The sequence below is a fragment of the Sphaeramia orbicularis genome, chromosome 9, assembly GCF_902148855.1.
Source record: "Sphaeramia orbicularis chromosome 9, fSphaOr1.1, whole genome shotgun sequence".
In the NCBI taxonomy this organism is placed as follows: Eukaryota; Metazoa; Chordata; class Actinopteri; order Kurtiformes; family Apogonidae; genus Sphaeramia; species Sphaeramia orbicularis.
The window spans coordinates 10,265,486-10,287,601 of record NC_043965.1 but is presented as its reverse complement, the minus strand read 5'-3'; the positions used below and the strand labels follow the sequence as shown (position 1 = coordinate 10,287,601).

Below are 22,116 nucleotides of genomic sequence, written 5' to 3'. Positions count from 1 at the left end.
TTCTCTTTTTTTTCTTATAGTGGATAATTTTTTGGGCTGTTCTCTTTTTTTTTTCTTATAGTGGATAATTTTTGGGGTTAGTGGATAATTTTTGGGCCTTTTGCACCTCTGGGCCACCGTAGGATATGTACAGTCAGTCCAGCTTGGATTTACAAGGCTGACAATTAATACTGAACAAACAAGAACTCAAACTATGAATTATGAACGAGCTGCAGCATCTGAAACTGACCACAGTGAACATTTGACAGATAAACAGAACCACAGTGCTTCAGTTTCAGCTTCAGTTTGTCATGTCTTTTATGGATTGGGATTGTCTCTGTCAAATCACCATATATTTTTTATTAGTAAGTTGTTGTTTTTTTTTTAATCAAATACTAGAAATGTCAGGTGACCCCATTTGAATTCCAGGCGACCCCACCTAGGGTCCCAACCCCAAGGTTGAAAAACACTGGTATAAATCATGTCTTTTCCTATATTTAATCCTGTAAAGCCTGAACAATTAAATCATTGACAGAAAATTCCAGTTCTTTGAAATTTGAGCTTTTATTGGCCCTTCTGAACAACCGAACAACTTTTTTTTTTTCCAAATATCAATTTCCATGTATGAGTTTCAATTTTGAATCATATTTGATACATCAATGCTGACACATGAACTAACATGAGTTTGACTCCCCTGATCTAAGTCGTCCATAACTGAGACGAAACTGAAATGAGATGAAAGAATGAAATGAACTGTGAGCTTTGGAAACATAGTGATATAGTCATTTTTCATCTCATATAGTCATCTGTCAGCTGTATAGACAGTGTTGTGTGCAGGGTTTAGTCACTGGTTAGGGTTAGGGTTAGAAACAGGATCAGGGTTAAGATTATGAAAATAGAACTAGGCATGGAAATAAGAAAGACAAAGAGAGAAATCACAAAAGTCAACACATCCTGAAACAGGACGTGAACTCTAGTCTCCTGTGTGTTCTGTGTGTCTAACATACTGCCCTACAAAGGCAAAGCGCACCATCTGCTTTTAACCCTTTCATGCATGACCTGCACGTTTGTGGACACATAGTTTCAGCTCACTTTCCAAAGGGTTATAAAGGCAGTATTCTCCAAACCACATGGGGGCAGTCTCTATAGACCCTAAGCAATACAATGAAAAAAAGGATCGTCTTAGTTTTAGAATCTGGACTGATCTGTGATCTCATAACATTAACCTCCAAAGACACAGGTGTCAAACATGCGGCCCGGGGGCCAAATCAGCCCTTGGGATGAATTTGTGAAATGCAAAAATTACACTGAAGATATTAACAATACATGATGTTAAAATCATTGTAGGTCAATTCAATCTAAAAATAATCAGACCAGTAAAATACTATCATAATAACCTATAAATAATGAAAACTGTATATTTTTCTCTTTGTTTTAATGTAAAAAAAAAAAAAAAGTTACATTACACAAGAATATTTACATTTTACAGACTAGCCTTTTACAAAAAATGTGAATATCTGAAATGTCTTACAAGAAGTATGTGGAATTTTAATAATATTCTCCCTGTTATTTAAAGAAACTTTGTAGATGTAAACATTTTCATTATGTAATTTTAGTTTTTTCACTGTTACTACTTTGTTTGTTCATTTTGAATATCTGCAATTAAATCAACAACAAAAGAATAATATAAAAAAGAAGTAAAAAGTAAGAAAGTTACTGGTCCGGCCCACTTCAGATTCATTCATTCATTCGTTTGTTTATTTCAAGCATTTACAGAATACATGCAAATTCAAAATTCCCCCAAAAAAATCATTCATCTATACTTGAAAAGGAGTGGGAAGAAGAAAAACTTATTTAATCCCAGCCCCTTTCTCATCATCAAATAACTTAACATAATAACATTTTAAATACTCACTCCTGTCCTTTGACTTCAAGCCAGAACAATGAACAAAATAGAACAAAATAGGCCTAAACCAAATTAGAATGAACTCATTTGACAGTATTTACATTGCATAACCAAAATGTGTGTAAAAAAAAAATAGAAACAACGTATATTCCTGGTGGTGTTACCACAGGTAACAGTTAACCGTCAGCTTACATGATAATAATTACATACCAACAATGGTAAAAACAAAAAACTGCAATACCACAAGTGGTACAGAACAGCAATAATTACATAAAGGGCCTGAGGGGGAAATCCAGTTGATTTTCATAGTGGGGCTTTGCCACATATGTGCTGATAATATCTAGTTTAAATATGCATATATGAATATATTATTACTATAAAGGACAATATAGAATATTATATGTATGTATATGTGTTTTTGTTTGGTTTTTTGTTTGTTTTGTTTTTGTTCTTTTTTAGTTTTCATTAATATCTGGTAGGAAAAGTTGTAAATGGGTATTATCATATTAGTGTATACAGGAAAAAGGATGTGTGATATTGTTATACTATTATTATTATTATTATTATTATTATTGTTATTATTATTACATTCATACAAAATAATAATTGCTAATATAATGATCAGAAGGAATAGAAATTGGGGGTAGGAGTACATAAGTTTTTACTTCTTCCTACTCCTTTTCGAGCATGTATAATTTCATTTCATTTGTTTTATTATTATTATTACCTCCGCCAAGGAGGTTATGTTTTTGCCAGGGTTTGTTTGTTTGTTTGTCTGTCTGTTTGTTTGTTTGTCTGTCCGTTAGTGTGCAACATAACTCAAAAAGTTATGGACAGATTTGGATGAAATTTTCAGGGTTTGTTGGAAATGGGATGAGGAAGAAATGATAAAATTTTGGTGGTGATCGGGGGTGGGGGGACCCACGGGGGGGGGCCACTGATCAGCCTTGGCGGAGGTCTGCGCTCTCCGAGTGCTTCTAGTTATAATTATTATTATTTACAATTGCTATTATTTATTTATTTATTTTGTTGTTTGTTTGCTTATCAATCATTTATGTACCAGTACTTATATTTCGTTGGTTGATTTTTGTTTGGATTTCACTGTCTACATGTTCGAGGAAAAAAAAATTCATTCGTTCGTTCGTTCGTTCATTCATTCATTCATACCAATAATGGTAAGAAAAAAACCTAAAAACCTACAATACCACTAATGGTAAAGGGCAGCACATACCAACTAGATGAGGAACAACAAGCACACATTAACATTTAAGGCAGAATATTTATGGAACATCAGTTTTAAGACCCTCCATCTTTATACTGGGACCAGTCTTATCATATTGGGCTGAATGTGACCCCTGAACTAAAATGACTTTGACACCCCTGAACTAGACTGAAGGCTCAGAGTACAGTGTGCAGCGTGTGGAGGAGGCGGAGCTTAAGGGTGGCGTTGTAATGGATAGAGATGATCCAGTGATCAGCGAATGGAGTGTGACCTCAGTGTGTCAGCAGATCATGTAACATGGAGCAGCTTCCAGCCGGCCTCCGCTCCATTGTGTGGGACACACTGCCTGCAGCTCATTGATTGTTCATGCTGAGCCTGCAGTTATTCCACTGGTTCTGCTCCGAGCACCACCCATGCAGGACTGACCACATGATCCACCTGGACATATGTTCTTCATCTGTACCATTTGTGTCTTTTTTGACTTCAAAATGCCTTGTAAGGACAATGTTTTTGGACTTTATGATGTTGTAGGTATCAGGTGGTTCCAGAAATGTCCTAATAGAAGATTAAAATGAACCAGGAATACCTGGAATAATTTCACTTTAATGAGTTTACTTTAATGACCTGTAAACTCTACATGAGTTATGAAACACATGGGAACATCCATCAAAACTCTTATCTTATCTTATCTTATCTTATCTTATCTTATCTTATCTTATCTTATCTTATCTTATCTTATCTTATCTTATCTTATCTTATCTTATCTTATCTTATCTTATCTTATCTTATCTTATCTTATCTTATCTTATCTTATCTTATCTTATCTTATCTTATCTTATCTTATCTTATCTTATCTTATCTTATCTTATCTTACCTTACCTTACCTTACCTTACCTTACCTTACCTTACCTTACCTTACCTTACCTTACCTTACCTTACCTTACCTTACCTTACCTTACCTTATCTTATCTTATCTTATCTTATCTTATCTTATCTTATCTTATCTTATCTTATCTTATCTTATCTTATCTTATCTTACCTTACCTTACCTTACCTTACCTTACCTTACCTTACCGTACCGTACCGTACCGTACCGTACCGTAAATGATGTACACCACAAACTAAACATGAACAGACAACTCTTTATCAGGCTCCATATTTTTGTTGTGTAGTTGAATCTCTGAGGTTGTTGTTCTTTCATGTAGGAGGACGTTTGAAACACTACCACACAAAAGGCAACCGTTTCAGTTGTTCACTTATTCCAGCAGACTTCATCCTTTGAACCAGGAAAACGCTGCTTTTTCTATGAACAACATCAGCTTCACTTTCAGCACAGCTTTATTAGCATTTCCACAGAATGAGAGCAGAGACATGGAACCATTGTAAAATGGTTGTATGTAAAATCATGTAGATCACAACAGTCATACAGAATTCTTGCGGCATCGATATGTACGAGCAAATCAAGCAATGTTAGACAGAAATCTCACAGATATCCACACTCAAACTATTAAAAATAAAAAAGGGGAAGGAGTGTGTTCTGTACCACTGTAGAAACATGGTGAACTGTAGATGCAATTATACCTACATATATATTACTTAAATATATATTTATACTTTTTATAAAGACAAAATATGAATACATTTCCACTTAACTAATTCTCGACACACTGTTGCAGTCTGTTTTTTTTTGTTTGTTTGTTTTTTTAACAATATTCTAATCACAATTCCATTATCCTCATATCCAAGGACGCTTTTAATGTGATTTGGGCAGGACAAGCTGATATACATGAAGAGTGGATAAAGCAAAACAAATAAAATTATACTTATCTTGAAAGATCAGTGAAAATGATTATATATAATTTTTTGCAGACCTGTCAGTGGTGGTATTTGCTAAAGTACTGTTTGTTCTCACTGCACCATTATGATAATAATATTATTGTGTGATAATAAGGATAAGTTAATGGTTGTGGCACACCTGTTTTTGAGATTTAGCTGTTAAATCTATTTTTAATGACAATGCAGGACATAGTGGTTTTCATGTGGGGATAATTAAAGCAGCAGCCTTGAGCGCTCAAGGATAAACACACAATTAGTGTGTAACAGCAGCTTCAGAGCAAAGGAAAAGGGATGGTGATGGCTCTGATCTGGGAACCCCCAGGGTCTGGACTCTGGAAAACCGTTCACACAACACACAGCAGTATTTGCATACAAACATCTGAGTTCTGGGAGAGAAGTGAAATTCTTGGGATGTCACCGAGCTGACGTCGACAGATGTCGCACACCTGTTTTTTTTTTTTTTTTTTTTTTTATTTCTTATCTCAACTTTGACATGTTGTTTCTCAGACTCAGCTTTAGTGTCATTCAATCAATAGAACATGATAGAATGAAATAGAGTTACCCAAGTCTCTGTGTTTGAAGCATGAAAAAAAAAGATAAAAGGAAAACATATGAAACAAAATATATAGAAGTTAAATAGGATAGAAAAAAAACTACAATAAAAAAATGCAAAAAATAAGAAAATAAATTAAAGTGATGGTGCATGTTCAGCCCTGACAAATTTTTTTTTTCTTATCTCAACTTTGACATGTTGGTTCTCAGACTCAGCTTAAGTGTCGTTCAATCAATAGTATATGATAGAATAAAATACAGTTACCCAGGTCTCTGTGTTTGTAGCATGAAAAAAAAAAGATAAAAGGATCAAATATTAAATGAAATATAAAACCTAAATAGGATAGACTAAAAACTACCATAAAAATGCAAAAAATAATAAAATTTTCAGACAATAGATCTTGAAAATCTTCTTTCAAGAAACCTTACCAAGATAAATTTCACTTGTTCCATCGGCAGATGTTTTTGCTGGAAAAAAAAATCTGAATTAAGCAAAATAATCTGCCAATGGAACAAGTGAAAAATATCTTGGTAAGATTTCTTGAAATAAGATTTTCAAGATCTTTTGTCTAAAAATAAGTTCTCATATCTCACTGAAAAGTTTCTCTTTAGGTGATTATATCTTATTTTAAGTGTGATGAGACATTTTGACTAGAAATGAGAAAAATACACATGGTAAAATTTAGATTTTTGCAGTGACTGGACTACGCTGTGTGTTTTCTACATTTGCACACCTGGACAGGTAAAGGTGCAGCCCTTCTCTGAACTTTTCGTGGTCGTTGTGATCCAGATGTAACTTCATTAGCTCTTCTCTTTGTCCTCAGTCAGTGTGTCTGTGTACATTCACAGCAGTCTGTGGTAAAATAACACTTGGAGCTGCCAATATGTGGTCAGCCTGTCGCCACTTAATCCTGTAGAGAACGTCGCTTCATATTAGCTTCAACATCCTCTTGTCAGTCGTGTGTGTAAGTGTGTGTGTGAGAGAAAGTGAGAGAAGAGGGAGAGCATTAGGAAAGTAGTACTAGCAAAGTCCTTTACTGACGGCACTTAGCCAACTGGAAAGCTGCCAACATGACCATGCAGCCACATTGTTCTCTGATTACTCACATGCCTGTGTGTGTGTGTGTGTGTGTGTGTGTGTGTGTGTGTGTGTGTGTGTGTGTGTGTGTGAGGGTGTGTGTGTAGGTGTGTGTGTGTGTGTGTTCTCACATGGCAGTTTCTGTTAGACCCAGGCTGAGGTTTAACTATAGGCCTGAGGACCTGACCTAAGCAGGGAGGGTTTGGCTCATGGACCTTCATGGACTGGGCTTTTATGGTAAAATGGTCAGGTGTTCAGTATTTAATAGTAATTTTTTTGTGTTCATGTGATGTTAATCTTTTTATAGTGTATTTTTGTGTGTATCCAACAGTGAGTGTGGCATGTTTTCCCTACATCTGAGCTCACTGAGTTGTCAGTGTTTTTCATTTGTTGATGATTTTGTCACTTACTTTGGTCATTTTTGTTAATTTTGTTGATTTAGTGCTTATAAGTCTAATAAGACACAAAATAATATAGTGTGTGTTTATTTCAAAATATAAGATATTACATATTAGATGAGATGAGATGAGATTACATTACATTACATTACATCATATTAGATTAGATTCGGTTAGATCAAATTAGATTACATTATCTTGGATTAGATTACATTACATTATATTAGATTAGATTAGATCAAATTAGATTACATTACATTACATTAGATCATATTAGATTAGATTAGCTCAAATTAGATAACATTACATTACATTAGATCATATTAGATTAGATTAGATCAGATTACATTACATTACATTACATTAGATCATATTAGATTAGATCAAATTAGATTACATTACATTACATTAGATCATATTAGATTAGATTAGCTCAAATTAGATTACATTACATTACATTAGATCATATTAGATTAGATTAGATTACATTACATTACATTAGATCATATTAGATTAGATTAGAATGAATTTTACTGATCCCTTGGGCAGAATCCTTTGGAAACAAGGGTTCTGGTAGCAGCACAACCCTGAATGTAAACGTACTGGAGACAAAAAGGAAATGAAAATAGTAATAACGGTAACTATAAAAACAGTAGTGGAAAAACAGGCAATCACACATTAGAAGAACAAGTAGTAATAAATGATAAAGTAGAAATAATGCTAATTATATTATAGTATTATAATATATACATAGATATGTGTCTTTGAGTACTTAGAAAAACGCTATATAAAACCAATGTATTATTATTATTATTATTATTATTATTATTATTATTATTATTATTATAGAGAGAATTTTATATAATAATAATAATAATGGTAAGATAAGATAAGATAAGATAAGATAAGACTTTATTGATCCTTCCATGATGAAATTTTACTGTTAGCAGCAGCAAATATAAAAAGCAAAGTGCAGAAAGATGGGCAGAAAACATACAAGAGTGAAACATGAAATATACATCTGTTATTTATATAAATTTTCATTTAAATTGAGTTTTAAATATTATTTACATATCTCCAGAATAGTTTTACATCTACTCTACCTCCTTGGTCATGTGTGCTTTATTGTCCTATGTCATCTTGGGCGTAAATACTGTTTTTTTTTTTTTGTTTTTTTTTTTAAATCAGTGTAACCAACACCATTGACCTTATTTTCTAATTTCAGATAAAAACAGAAAAGGTATGAACTCATAACTGTCAGAAACGTGGTGCACTTGGTGGTTCTCGTTGTTTTATTTTGAAAGTTTCTATTTGTAAGGATGGAACTGATGGAGTTGGATTAACCTTTGTGAAGAATGTCGTTGTAAGTGCTAGTTCCGGTGGAAGGCGCAGAGGCCAGGAGGCATTTCCAAGTTCAATGTCAGTGTTTCCCTGATCTGAACCTGCTGGTGACAGGCCCAGAGCCGCCAGGTTCAGCTGAACTCAGTGTCCTTCAGCCTGCCTCGACCCGTCTGTCTGCACACCGACCGAAAACAAAAACAAGACGGCTCACAAGACAGACAGGTCCGCCCACCCCCACCCCTACTCCACCACCAAACCCCCATCCCCCACTCACTTATACAGCACTGTGGATGCTGTATGCCGCTGATGGTTTATTTTAAGGAGCAATCGAATGTGTGTTCTGGAACTCAGCTGTTTCTGTGAAGGTTACAACCACGTGGAAATGGAAGCAGCCTGAGAATGAACACAAACACCTGAATGCAGCATAGAGGCTTTAACCCTGGAGGTCAGTGTGTCTCCGGTTTCATGTCGAGGCGTGTTCAGCACAAGGGAAAACTCTCACATGCATCTTCATCACTTTGCATCGAGCACAGACAGACGTTGGAACTTTGTAAAGTCAAACTCACCATGTGAAAGGAGGCTGTTGCAGAGGTGCTCCAGCAGAAACAGAAAAATACAAGCTTGGAAATTAACTCATATTCAAAGGACATTCCATAAAAATTTTAAAAATGCATCTGAAAAAACTGTTGCATCACGCTGTTTTCAAGAAAGGCAGTTATTTAATGTAAAAAAACCTTGTATTTTCCTGGGTCTCAGGAGGATATGACACAAAATAATATAGTGTGTGTTTATTTCAAAATATAAAACAGATTAGATTAGATTAGATTAGATTCAGTTCGATTCGATGGAGGTCAGTGTGTCTGGTTCCATGTCGAGGCGTGTTCAGCACAAGGGAAAACTCTCACATGCATCTTCATCACTTTGCATCAAGCACAGACAGACGTTGGAACTTTGTAAAGTCAAACTCACTCTGTGAAAGGAGGCTGTTCCAGAGGTGCTACAGCAGAAATAGAAAAATACAAGCTTGGAAATTAACTTATATTCAAGATTGGTCTTTTTTTTCAAGGTCTGGGCCTTTTGTCAGTCTCACTGTTATTTAATCTAGTCTTGGTCTCGTACGAACAGGACTCAGGGCTTCATTTCAGGGCAGGTTTTCCCCAAGTCTGAGCTCACTGAGTTGTTAGTGTTTTTCATTTGTTGATGATTTTGTCACTTTGGTCATTTTTGTTAATTGTTTTTTGATTTAGTGGTTATAAGTCTTATTACTTCCTGAGACCCAGCAATACATTTTTGTCCTCTGTAGGGGACAAGAGTTTCACAGCTTTATAAAAAAAAAAAATCAAAAAACAAAAAACGCTGTCCACTGTAAAGGACATTCCATAAAAATTTTAAAAATGCATCTGAAAAAACTGTTGCATCACGCTGTTTTCAATAAAGGCAATTATTTAATGTAAAAAAAAGCCAAAACTTGGATTTTCCTGGGTCTCAGGAGGATATGACACAAAATAATATAATGTGTGTTTATTTCAAAATATAAAACAATACAGATTAGATTAGATTAGATTAGATTAGATTCGATTCGATTCGATGGAGGTCAGTGTGTCTGGTTTCATGTCGAGGCGTGTTCAGCACAAGGGAAAACTCCCACGTGCATCTTCATCACTTTGCATCGAGCACAGACAGACGTTGGAGCTTTGTAAAGTCAAACTCACTCTGTGAAAGGAGGCTGTTACAGAGGTGCTCCAGCAGAAATAGAAAAATACAAGCTTGGAAATTTAATTATATTCAAGATTGGTCATTTTTTTCAAGGTCTGGGCCTTTTCTCCGTCTCTCTGTTATCTAATCCCATCTTGGTCTCGTACGAACAGGACTCAGGGCTTCATTTCAGGACCAGTCAAGGCCAAACTGCAGGAATGTCTCTAAATTTCCACTTCACCTCTTGATTGTATTGTTAACATCATCACTTTTCGGTGCCAGATTTTGGTATGTTTTGATTCAGCGTCACACTGAAACATTCACCTTTTCCCCTTTTCCAAGTTTAACCACCACTAGGATAAGAAAATGACCTGGTTTGGTCGTATTATTCCATAATCATGTCCAGTCTGATCTTTTCCAGTCTGCTTGATTTGGTTTGAAACTTTAAAAGTTTTGGTCTTGTCTCTGTTTCAACACAATAATGTGTTTTTAGATTAGATTAGATTAGATTAGATTAGATTAGATTGAATTGTACTGATCCTTTGAGCAGAGCCTCTAGGAAATTCAGGTTCCAAAAGCAGCACATCGGAATACACATAAGAAATACCATAAGAAAAAAGCAAAACAATAACTATAAAAAAACAGTAGTGAACAATTTCAATTGCACATTGGAAAGTACTAGTAGAAATACTACTACTACTACTAATAATAATAATAATGATAACAAGGAGCTTATCTGTCTGCCTGCCTGCCTGCCTGCCTGCCTGTCTGTCTGCCTGTCTGTCTATCTATCTGTACAAATGCACAGCAGATGACAAACAAACAAACAAACAAACAAATAAATAAATAAATACATAAGAAGCACTTTTAAAAGACATTTAGTGCAAGCAAGCAAATTTATATGATATTTACTAGGCAAATATTATCAGTAAGTGAAAGAAATGTACATGAATAAGTGCAAAATACTGTTGTGTGTATTTATAATTATCTGTCTGACTGGTTTGATTTGTTATATTTTCGCTAAGGATCAAAACTTGCCTAAAAGAGAAAAGATTTTGTATTTATTTTGATAATTATTGTTACTGACAAATCTTTTTTATTATTATTATTTTTTGTTATCATAACTTATGTGATTTCACCAAAAACCTAAGAGTTTAAATTTAATACCAGAGTTTATAAGAAACACATCCTTTAATGAAGTTGTGCTTTCAGTGTGCTGTGCTGCTTGTCGGTGTATGTGCGTGTTCATCATTGTGTCTTCATAGTGTATGCTTTTGCGCTCCATGGGTCCCACAATTGATTCTGTCACATTGTCATCTGCTGTGCATTTGTGCACTTAACATTTTTGCCATCGCTTGCTGTTCCTTTACCTTTCGATATTCACTTCGGCATGGACCACCTCCAGTGGAGCACTCACAATGCACTCACAACAGCTCCTTCCTCCCGCGCGCACACACACACACACGCACATGCGCGCACACACACGCACACACACACACACACACACACACACACACACACACACACACACACATACTGCCTCCTCTGGGTTTCCTCCTGAGTGCTGACCTGCACTGCTCCTTTAATATTGGTGACAGCTAATACACTTCTAAATGATCAGTTATTATCTCAGGGGCCTCGTCCACAGGGCCCCACTGATTCCAAAGGTCATCCCTCTGTCTTCCAATATTGATTAAGTGGGCCTGTTAACGTGGCTCTGGGCCTGGCTGAAAGTCAGCGTTGCCACTAACATATTTCCATCAGCTGTATCTGGCTGCAGAGGCCCATTTAAAAGCCTCTTTGACTCTGCTGCTGCCCCAGTGAATAGGACAGGATGGGGAGCATAATGGATATGCCAATAAGGAAACTACTGCTCCTAAAATATACTGAGGGCCACCAGCAAGGCAAGCACGAGGATATTTCCTGCTGACATATAAGAGGATATTAAATATTAAGATAGAGAGCGTTTACCTTTTATCATTTCAACCAAACTGTATGAAACAACCGCCCATAATGAAGAAAATACATAAAAAATGTCATTAGTACTGGACATATGATCTGTAAACATAGTTACAACACAATACATACATTTATCAATAGCATTTATTTGCTTAGAAATAACATTTACTCTGTGGAAAAGTTAAAAAAAAAACAAAGGCCACATGAACAACCTAGAGGCAGAATATAAATATATTAATAAAATAGCAACAGGAAAAATGGATTCTGATATTTAGAACGTGCAGTATTTTTTCCTATATTGACTGAAATCATTTGGGATCATGTATCAACATCGAGCATGTGGTTCTAGTTCAGGATTGAAAAGCTATAATCCATTTTCTGTCAGTTTATTTATTTATTATTAGTGAGTAATTGACAGGACACTGCATAATAGTGTTAAAACTTTTACATTTTATTGATATTTCAGACAAGACACTGCATTTTGCCTCCTGTTCTGGTTCTGTCCCCAGTATGTGTCTAATGTGTCACAAGACAAACACTTGTGTGGTGCATTCAAGTGCGCTTTGTAAATGCTGCAATCTATATTAAAATGGTCACCAAAGTGGTTAAAACATTTGTTTAAATACACATCTGTCAATCCATTGTTGTTTTTTCACCACACCATATTTGATGAATAGATGTTAATTATTGTTTTGTTTTTTTTTGTTTTACTTTTTTTTTAATCTATGGGCAGATTTAACATAAAATTATTCTCAAGCTTCACAATATACTTGTACCAGAGGATGCCAAATACCTCTTTGATCATTATTTTCAGTTTGTTTAACCGCAACATTTTTAATTTCCCAGGGTTAGATGCACATCTTAAACAAATTTAGTGCAAACATTCCTGTGCATTGGAAATTGTTCATCTAGTTGGTGATTAATTATTAGAAAACAGCAATGATTTTATTCATATCTTTTTTCAGTTCATTTTATGTCACTAATATCGAAAGGTGGTAAATGTCCGCACATATACAGGCTCTGAATTACTCCGCGTTATAAATAAAAATAAATAAATATAAATAAATAAATAAACAAACTAACAGAAAGAAACACTGACACCTTTTCATATCAGTTTTCCATGTTATTAAGGCCATTTAACATCATTTTAAACCTTCTACTGTATATTCTTTTATTTATCATATATTCGATGTGTGACCTTAACTGATTGCTTATGTTTTTTTGCTGTGTCTTTTGACATGATGTTGACAATGATAATGTTGTTAAAATGGATAAAAAAAAAGTCCTAATGTAATAAATTTACACATAGCTGTGTATTTTTAGAAAACGGATATTTCCCCCTCTCTGTTTTTTTAAAAAGCCTCATGCAGACATGACCATTTTCAGAAAAATCTTTGTTTACATGGCCTCGTATATCTACACTGTGAAGACCGTACCAAGCCTGTAGATGGCAGTGTGGTGAGGTCATAGAGTACCATTAACCAATCAGAATCCTGAAAAGAATCACAACAAAACGTCACTTCCGCTATGAACCTATGGAGATGTAGTTTTCCTGGTTCCGGGTCCAAATTAATCTGAGATATGCAACGCAAATGGATGAGCCGGTTTCTAATTATTTTTCTGATGTTCCGGGGCTGACAAAAAGGGTTTGAACTCTGGTGAGTCGAACCGTGTTAGTTCTGAAGTTGTTAACAGCTGCAGTCTGTTTTTCAATCATGTTTTGTCTGTAGTTCATGAAAACCGCTGTACACAGACGTAAATTATTACTTCATTTACTTTCTACTGAACTGAACAGAACAGGTAAAGGACTGATAAACAAAATATTAAGTATGAAAATGTGGAAACACTTCATAAAAGCCTTATTCTGTATCAAGTAATTCCACACAGATCCTGTTAAACTGATGCAGTGGGCGCTAATTAGCTAAGATGCTAACATTCGCTAGCACCAAACCTCCTTATTTTCTCATTTAATACTTGTAAATTCATTTATCAGTTCCATCCTCTTCCTCTATACTGTATCATCACATGTGAAGTGTTGTTTTTTTTTTGTTTTTTTTGTTTTGTTTTTTTTTACACTTTATTAACAACATGAGTATACAGTACAACATTTTAAACAAACAAGATGTCAAAAGGGAAAAAGTATTTGAACATATAAGTTTAAGAAAATAATGCATAGATTTAAAAATACAAAGTATAATATATAAATAATAGTAAAAAAAAAAAAAAAAAAGGAAATAAATAAAAAATAATAATTCTGACAAATGTAAATAAATAAATAAATGCAACAGAGAGTTCAGTCAGTATTAAAAAATTGTTTATAAATAGCCAAGGTGTTAGTGCTTTTTTTTTTTTTTATTATAAATGAGTTCCAAAAGATTTAATATAATTTCCAAATTCTAATAAAAAGATTTTAAAATTTGGGAGTGTTTTAGTATATTTGTTTTTATGAATATGAAAATTTCCAAATAATATGAGCAAATTTACAATGAATTCTACATTGTTAGTATCATGTTTAAAATAAGTAATTACATTTTGGGATGTCATATTTATTTTATTGTTACTTTTAGATATCATATTTTCCATTTTGGACCAAAAATTAGAAGAATGTTCACATAAAAAGAATAAGTGTAGAGTAGTTTCAGATTCAGATTGACAAAAGTTGCATATTTCTTCCACATCATAAAATCAACACAAAACAGTATTGGAGGGATATATGTTAGGTAAAATTTTGAGATGTAAAATTCTAATTTTGTTTGGAATGCAGTATTTATATGGTAATGTCCATGCTTTTGACCACTCAATTTTAGAAAAAGTTGAATTCCATACTGCTTTACCTCTGGAGGAAATTTTCCTCTTTTCATTCAATGCATTGCGTATATGTCTGTTATTACAGCTCGAACTAAAAATATTAATGCCGTTAATCAATAAACAAGGTTTATTTGTCTGTGATGTTAGATAACTAAGATGATTTTTCATAAGTAAGTCAATACCATTAGGGATATCACATATGAAGTGGTAGAGTATTTCCTTTGAAAACTGTGACGTCCGTCCGACATCAACCTTTTCTTCTGTTTACACCAAATGCGAAAATGGAGGTTTACCGAAATCTCCACTTTGGCCAGAGTTTATAGAAACCATCGTTTTTCAGTGCACGTGCACATCGTTGTCCTGTAAATGATAGACACAGATACAGAGAAAAATCCTCGTTTTGCCAGATAACAGGCTACATGTAGGCTCAGACATGTCAAAAATTTGCACAGTAGTCGCTTTTCCATTGGACATCTGCGGAAAACTTTACCGATATTTACTAAATGTCAAAAAAACAAAAGTGCGTGATGTCAGTTTTTCCATTAAATCACAAATGCGATGATTAGTTTATTTATTATCACAAGATGACACAAGAAGTCATTCCATGAACATGGCGACAAACGTAAATCTGGTGTTGATTTACAGGTATATTCATTATTATTATATATTACCCCTCTATCTCCTACTAAATCAAAAAATAGGACCAATGGCCCTGTAGCTTACCGGCCAAATAAAAAGCTTTGGGAAATGTATCCAGATGCCATTTATTATTACCCAGTTATGCGTATTTATTATATTACAGAAATAGCCCATGTTTTGGTCATATTCCAATCAGATCCGTTAAAAAATTCAAATTCCAACATGATATCATTGATACTGATTTATTGTATCGATCCACTTCCTATCTGTTATGATGGGAACATTTTTCAATGTCGCACCAAATCCAGAATCAGATCCGGATTGAAATAATTTCAATACCTTATGTTGACATCGTCATACAGAAGCTGTATACCAAGTTTGAAGTCAATCAGAACTGTAGTTTCAGAGAAAAAGATGATTGAAATTTTTTCCCCATAAGAGCCCATGTTAAATTTTCCGTAAGTAACCGGATCCAGAAGAAGATCCTGATCAGCATGTGGACATTATGTTTTGGTCATCTCCCCATCAGAGCTGACCTGTAGAAATTTACACTTGATATCATTTATATTTACTGAGTTATTGCATTGATCCACTTCCCATCTCTTATAATGGGAAAATTTTTCAAAGTTGCACCAAATCCAGAATCAGATCCGGATCTAAATAATTTCAGTACCTTTTGTTGACATCATCATAAAGAAGCTGTATACCAAGTTTGAAGTCAATTGGAATTGGAATTTCGGAGAAGACGACGATTGAAATTTTTGTAACAGACGACAGATGATGACGACGGACACTGCATGACGACAATAGCTTACAGCCCGTGGTTTCCTGGTGTGTCCACAAATACCGACACGTTTCTTCTTCTTCACTTGCTGTAATGTACGTCAACATCTGATTTCTTAATTCACCTGGCTCTAGTTGCGAAAAAAGGTCTTTCCATTGCAGTTTTGCTTGATACACCATTTGCGCTACGCCCGAAAAACCACCTCTTGCCAGTGCAAAAACTTTTAATCGAATAATGAGAGTTTTGGCGAAATTGTAGTTTTTCCATTAGGTAAAGTTTTATGCGCAAGTTATATTTGCACAATTTGGGGGTCAATGGAAAAGCGACCAGTCCGAGTCTTTATTCAACATGATGGAAACCATGTAAGACTCCATTTTTGAAGTTTTATGGTCTTTTCTTTGACAAACTTCGAAGCTGAACATTGAAAACTATAACAGTAATATGTTTGTTCAACATCAAAATGTACATGCGCATACATTAAACAAAACACTGAAATCTCACTAAGTTTTTTTGTTTTTTTAACTAATAATGCGGATTAACTAAACCCTCAGGTCAATAAAAAATGTATTGTATATCACAATAACAATATATTACAATAATTCAAATTTAATGACCCACTCCTATTTCCATCTTGTCCATGTGTGTGTTGTTTTTCTTTAATGGATTACTAATCTTATTCCGTATGAATGGGTTAAACATGAAAACTTGGTTTGATTTGTGTTGGTGCTGACAAAGACAGACCTTCGTGAGGCTGCCAGATGTGAAGAAGCTATTCATGGCCAAAAGCATTTTCCTGACATTGTTCTGGCGTGGCGCTGTGTGTATTTCTGTTGGAAATGTGTTGAGCCTGAATGGAAGTCGTTCTACAACACACTCACTCTGCTCAAGGTTACTCGGAGATTATCTAAAAAACTCATTGTCCTCATCTCTGTCTTCACATCCAACACTGAACATGAGCATTATTCAGTTTGATCAAAAAAATACTAAATTGCTGTTTCCTCTCTTTCTTTGCTTTTTCCAGTTGTACGAGTTGGATGATGATGAGAAACGCAAAGAGTTCCTTGATGACCTTTTCAGTTTCATGCAAAAGCGAGGTAAGTGTACAAACCATCCCTCTGTGTTTCACTGTTTTGAAATGAAAGTGACCTGGGCCAGGACTTTGGACCAGCACTTAACATTTCAATGCATAAGGTTCCACTACAGCAGGGATGTCAAACTCATTTTAGTTCAGGCACCACATTCAGCCCAATGTGATCTCCAGAGGGCTGGAACACGAAAATAAAAGCATAATGATATATAAATAATGCTAATTTCAAACTTTTCTCTATGTTTTAGAGTGGAAAAAAGTCACATCAAATTATGTTTACATTAACCAACTACGATTGTATCCTTTAAAAAAATGTGAATAACATGAACAGCCTAAAATTTCTTAAGAAAAGAAAGTGCAATTTTTACAATATTCTGCTTCAGCTTATCATTTACACAACTTACAGATCACAGTGGATCTACAAATACACAAAACCAGTTAATAACAGGCAGAATATAGGCTCATTTTTGCTCGCTTTAGGTATGTAAATCAGTACATCTATTTCTAACGTTGTCAAGCGTTGCTGCCTTAATACTTCCGTGTGTCCAGTGTGTTGGAATGAGCATTTCTCAATCAATCCATCAGAGGGCACCGCTCTTAATTACCATACTGGCTAAATACCAGGAAGAAGAGTAAAGTTATTTGAGAAGAAGACAGATGACAGAGGAGGTTTTACTAATGTGGATACTAATGTTGATATTGAGAAGGGTAATTGTCATAAATATGTCAGTAGTTTTTCACTAACTCACACAGTCACTCTTTGAAAAGTACCACTATTTATGGAAATTATTGTCTTCAAATCTCAACACTGCCTCCATGGTTCCTGGTCGTACTGCGCCGTATTCTCTGTCTGGGTACGCATCTGCAAGCTCCCGGAAAATGGACAGAATTACGTGCGGAATGTATGCTAGGATGGACAGATCAGTCCGTCCATATCTGTCTGCGTCTTTAACGTAGAGCATAAATGAGCTGTATTGGTAAAATTGCACATATTTCTCTTAAGAGATTTCCGGTTGTACATTGTTATTCACATTTTTTGTGCAAGATTAGCTTGTAAATGTAAACATTTTCATGCAGTTTTACTTTTTTACACTAAAAGAGAAAACTGTGGAGTTGTCATTAGTTATAGGTTATTATGACAGAATTTTACTTGAGATCATATTGTTCTGTATGTGGCCCCTGAACTAAAATAACTTTGGCACCCTTTACTGTTAATATCTTCATTGTCATTTTTGCATTTGACAAGTTCATCTCATGGGTCAGTTTGGATCCTTCGCCGGGCCAGTTTTGGCCCATGGCCCTGTTTAACTCTACTAGTGAGTGTTCATGCATCAGTTTGCATATTTCATAGTTGAGCTTTAAACCTTATTTCTAATCGTTTAAACTGTAGTGGAGGGAAACATCTTGGCATTCACAGGAGCTTGTCTCAATGTCATGAATTCCCCTACATTTATGGGCCTCTAACAGTGCGATGGTGTGTTTTCTGGAAGCGAGGGTTCTGCTGGTAGCCACTGTTTTTATTGGGAAAATAGATCCGTGTTTAGACCCTTGCATAATATGAGGAAGTTAACCACCCAGGAGAGAATAAAAGGCACTGCCAGTTACAATGAGCATCTATTTTAGGAGCATGCGGCTGGCGTGCCATGGTTTTGTTATTTTGAATTCCTTGTTCTGTACACAATGTTTTACATGCTCGCAGATACATCGTGTGTGTTTTCTTGTCCTCATTCGCTTGCCCTTGACCTACAATGAAGCAAAATGCAGATCTTGGTGTATTGTGCTCTCCATGAGCTCATCTGAATTGTTAAAACATAAATATCCACTAAGGTGAGGTATTTATTGAGGTTCAAATTGATTTTTATGTTTAACACAGCTGCAGTCTGAAGCACAGATTCATGTCATTAGCTTCACAGCAGAAAACGTATCCCCTTAAAACAGTGAATACACTTTCAACCCTTCTGTTGTTCCATCTTTGGTTTGGCTTATTCCCCCTTTACAAAAAACTCTCCAAGGAACTTTGTTTTTGGCAGATTTTTTTCAAGTGTTAACTTGTGTCACTGATGCATGAAAAAGACAAGGTTGAGTCATGTGCAGTAGAAAGGCAAGAGCTGAAGTGGTCGTTTTTACCTGGAAAATTAGATTAGATTAGATTAGATTAGATTAGACTTTATTGATCCCACAATGGGGAAATTTAATGGTCAAGGCAGCAACAGGATAAAGGGCACGAAAAAAGTGTACATGCATGAAGATAGTGCAAAAACAAACAATATAAAATAATAATAGTAATTTAAAAAACTATACAGACTATACAATAAAAAGGAATTGCAAAATGTCAGTATTACAGATGAGACACATACAGGACAGGGTTATACTTTTGTGTTGTATATTCTGACAGTGGTGGATGAACGACCTGCGATAGCACTCTGAATGAAAATAAAATAACCTAAACACGGCCCGGTACCAAATGATCCCCAGACCTGGACTGGGTGTTGGGGTCCTCTGTTTTAGTCCCATTTTTATGTTTTCCATCATCCAGGGTTCATATGGGGACTTGAAATCCTTGAAAATGCTTGAATTTTGTATTTTCAAGGTCTGGAAAGTGCTTTAATTTTAGTTTAAGTGCTTGAATTCTAACTCTGTGATGTGATATATTTGTTTATTTTTTAATATTAACTCAAGCCAAAGCTACTTACAGAGAGGTGATACATTTTCAAAACTAAAACTCAATGTCATAAATAAAATTCCCAGGTGTTCTCAGGTCAACTCGAGGTACATTTTTTTCGTAATCTTTGGCTCAGTGCGGTCCCTTTTTTGGATAAAACTTTGTGTTCTCCTTTAATTTCTAAAGTTTTTGCTTTTATGAAACATAATTTTAGATGTTTATAGCATAATACAACGCACATCGTGATAAAATGAAAAAATGAGTATGTATTTCTGTAGATATGGATTTTACTCCAGCGATAAGGTGAAAATGACCCTTAAAAGTGCCTGAAAAGTGCTTCAATTTTACCTTGAAAAGTGTGTATGAACCCTGTCATTACTCTTGTACTGTTGTTGGCACAGGAAGTTGTATTTAACGACTTAATCCAAGAGTCAAAATGAGACAAAACCTGAGGACAGATACAGGTCTGCAGTGAAACCCACAGCCTCATATCATCATGGATCTCACACTAAACCAAACTTTACTATATTTATTGTGTACAATAGCCCGTGTGCCATGACAGCTGCAGAAAGCACATAGTGATGATGAAGTAATGATGTAGTTAGGTGGTCACTTGGGTTTAGAGCCTGTATGGATTGTTTTTGGCCTGTTCAATTAGAGATTGATTTTGGACTTAGTGTAGGGAGACATTGTCAGAGGCCTATCTCCACCGCTCGCCTCTGACAACTGTGATCAGAGTGGACTGCTCCAAATATCCCAATCAATGTTCCTTGAAAACATCACTGTCATTCACAGCTAGAGAAATTGACTAGTTAACCACAGAGTCAAACATACTGTATTCTAATGATACTGGCAATTTATTTGCTGGCTTCAACACTGGGAAAAATTAAACTCTTACCAAATGTATTTTACTCATTTCTAGTCAAAATATCTCATTGCACTTAAAATTAGACATAATCACCTGAAGAATAACTTTTCATTGAGATATAAGAATCACAACGACTGGATCACAACGACCATGAAAAGTTCAGAGAAGGGCTGCACCTTTACCTGTCCAGGTGTGCTAATGTGGAAAACATACAGCGTAGTCCAATCACTGCAAAAATCCAAATCTTACCAAGTGTATTTTTCTCATTTCTAGTCAAAACATCTCATCACACTTAAAATAAGACATAATCACCTGAAGAGTATCTTATTTTTAGACAATAGATCTTGAAAATCTTATTTCAAGGAATCTTGCCTAGATAATTTTCACTTGTTCCATTGGCAGGTTTATTGCTTAATTCAAAAAAAATTTTTTTTTTTTTTTTGCTTAATTCAAGAAAAAAAAATCCGCCAATCTGGGTTTAGCAAAATATGACCCCTTTAAAAGAAAAAAAAGAAAAATCAGCACTCTACTTAACTAAACTAAAACTAAACTAAACTAGGGGTGTCAATTATACAGCCAAACCGGCCCGCCAAAGGTTCCAATCTGGTGAGCAGGATGAATTTGCAAAATGGGAAAATTACATTAAATATATTAACAGTCAAGGATGTCAAATTGCATTATGATAATATTTACATTTACAAACTATTCTCACAATAAAATGTGAATAACCTGAACAAATATGAACAACCTGAAATGTCTTAAGAAAAAATAAGTTAAATCAAAATAATAGATTCACTGTGATCTGTAAGTGGTGTTAATAATAGGGTAAAACATAATTTTCTTGAAATTACACTTGTTTTTCTTAACAAATGCCAGGTTGTACATAGCTGTTGAGGTTATTCATATTTTCATAATGCAATTTTACTTTTTTCACACTAAAACAAAGTGAAAATTTTGGATTATTAGGTATGTAAAAGTTATTATGCTTATTATTTTACTGGTCCAGCCAGCTTGAGATCACATTGTGCTGTATGTGGCCCCTGAACTAAAGCCAGTTTGGCACCCATGCTCTAAAGCCAAATAATTAAAAACTAAAAACAATTAAACAACTAAAACAAGCAACAGCAAGACAACATGTAACAGGGAGAATTAGGTTTTGTAGGGTTTTGTTTTGTTTTTTTTTTAGATTTATTTTCCATTAAACTCTGCAGTGTCAGTTGTAAAGTCTAATATGATCAATAATCTGCTATAGGAGCCAAATTATGCAGATACTGATAGTTTGTATAACATCCAAACTGATTA

The 22,116-nt window shown here is 34.8% G+C and overlaps 1 protein-coding gene across 1 annotated transcript in view; it reads left to right on the top strand.

Moving 5' to 3' along the window:
• The window catches only part of arid3c (AT rich interactive domain 3C (BRIGHT-like)), a 125,214-nt gene that overhangs the window by 82,716 nt on the left and 20,382 nt on the right, over positions 1–22,116 (top strand). Inside the window, exon 3 of the mRNA XM_030143221.1 lies at positions 17,219–17,291. Within this exon, the coding sequence (XP_029999081.1) occupies positions 17,219–17,291 (73 nt within the window). The remainder of the gene's footprint in view (positions 1–17,218; positions 17,292–22,116) is intronic.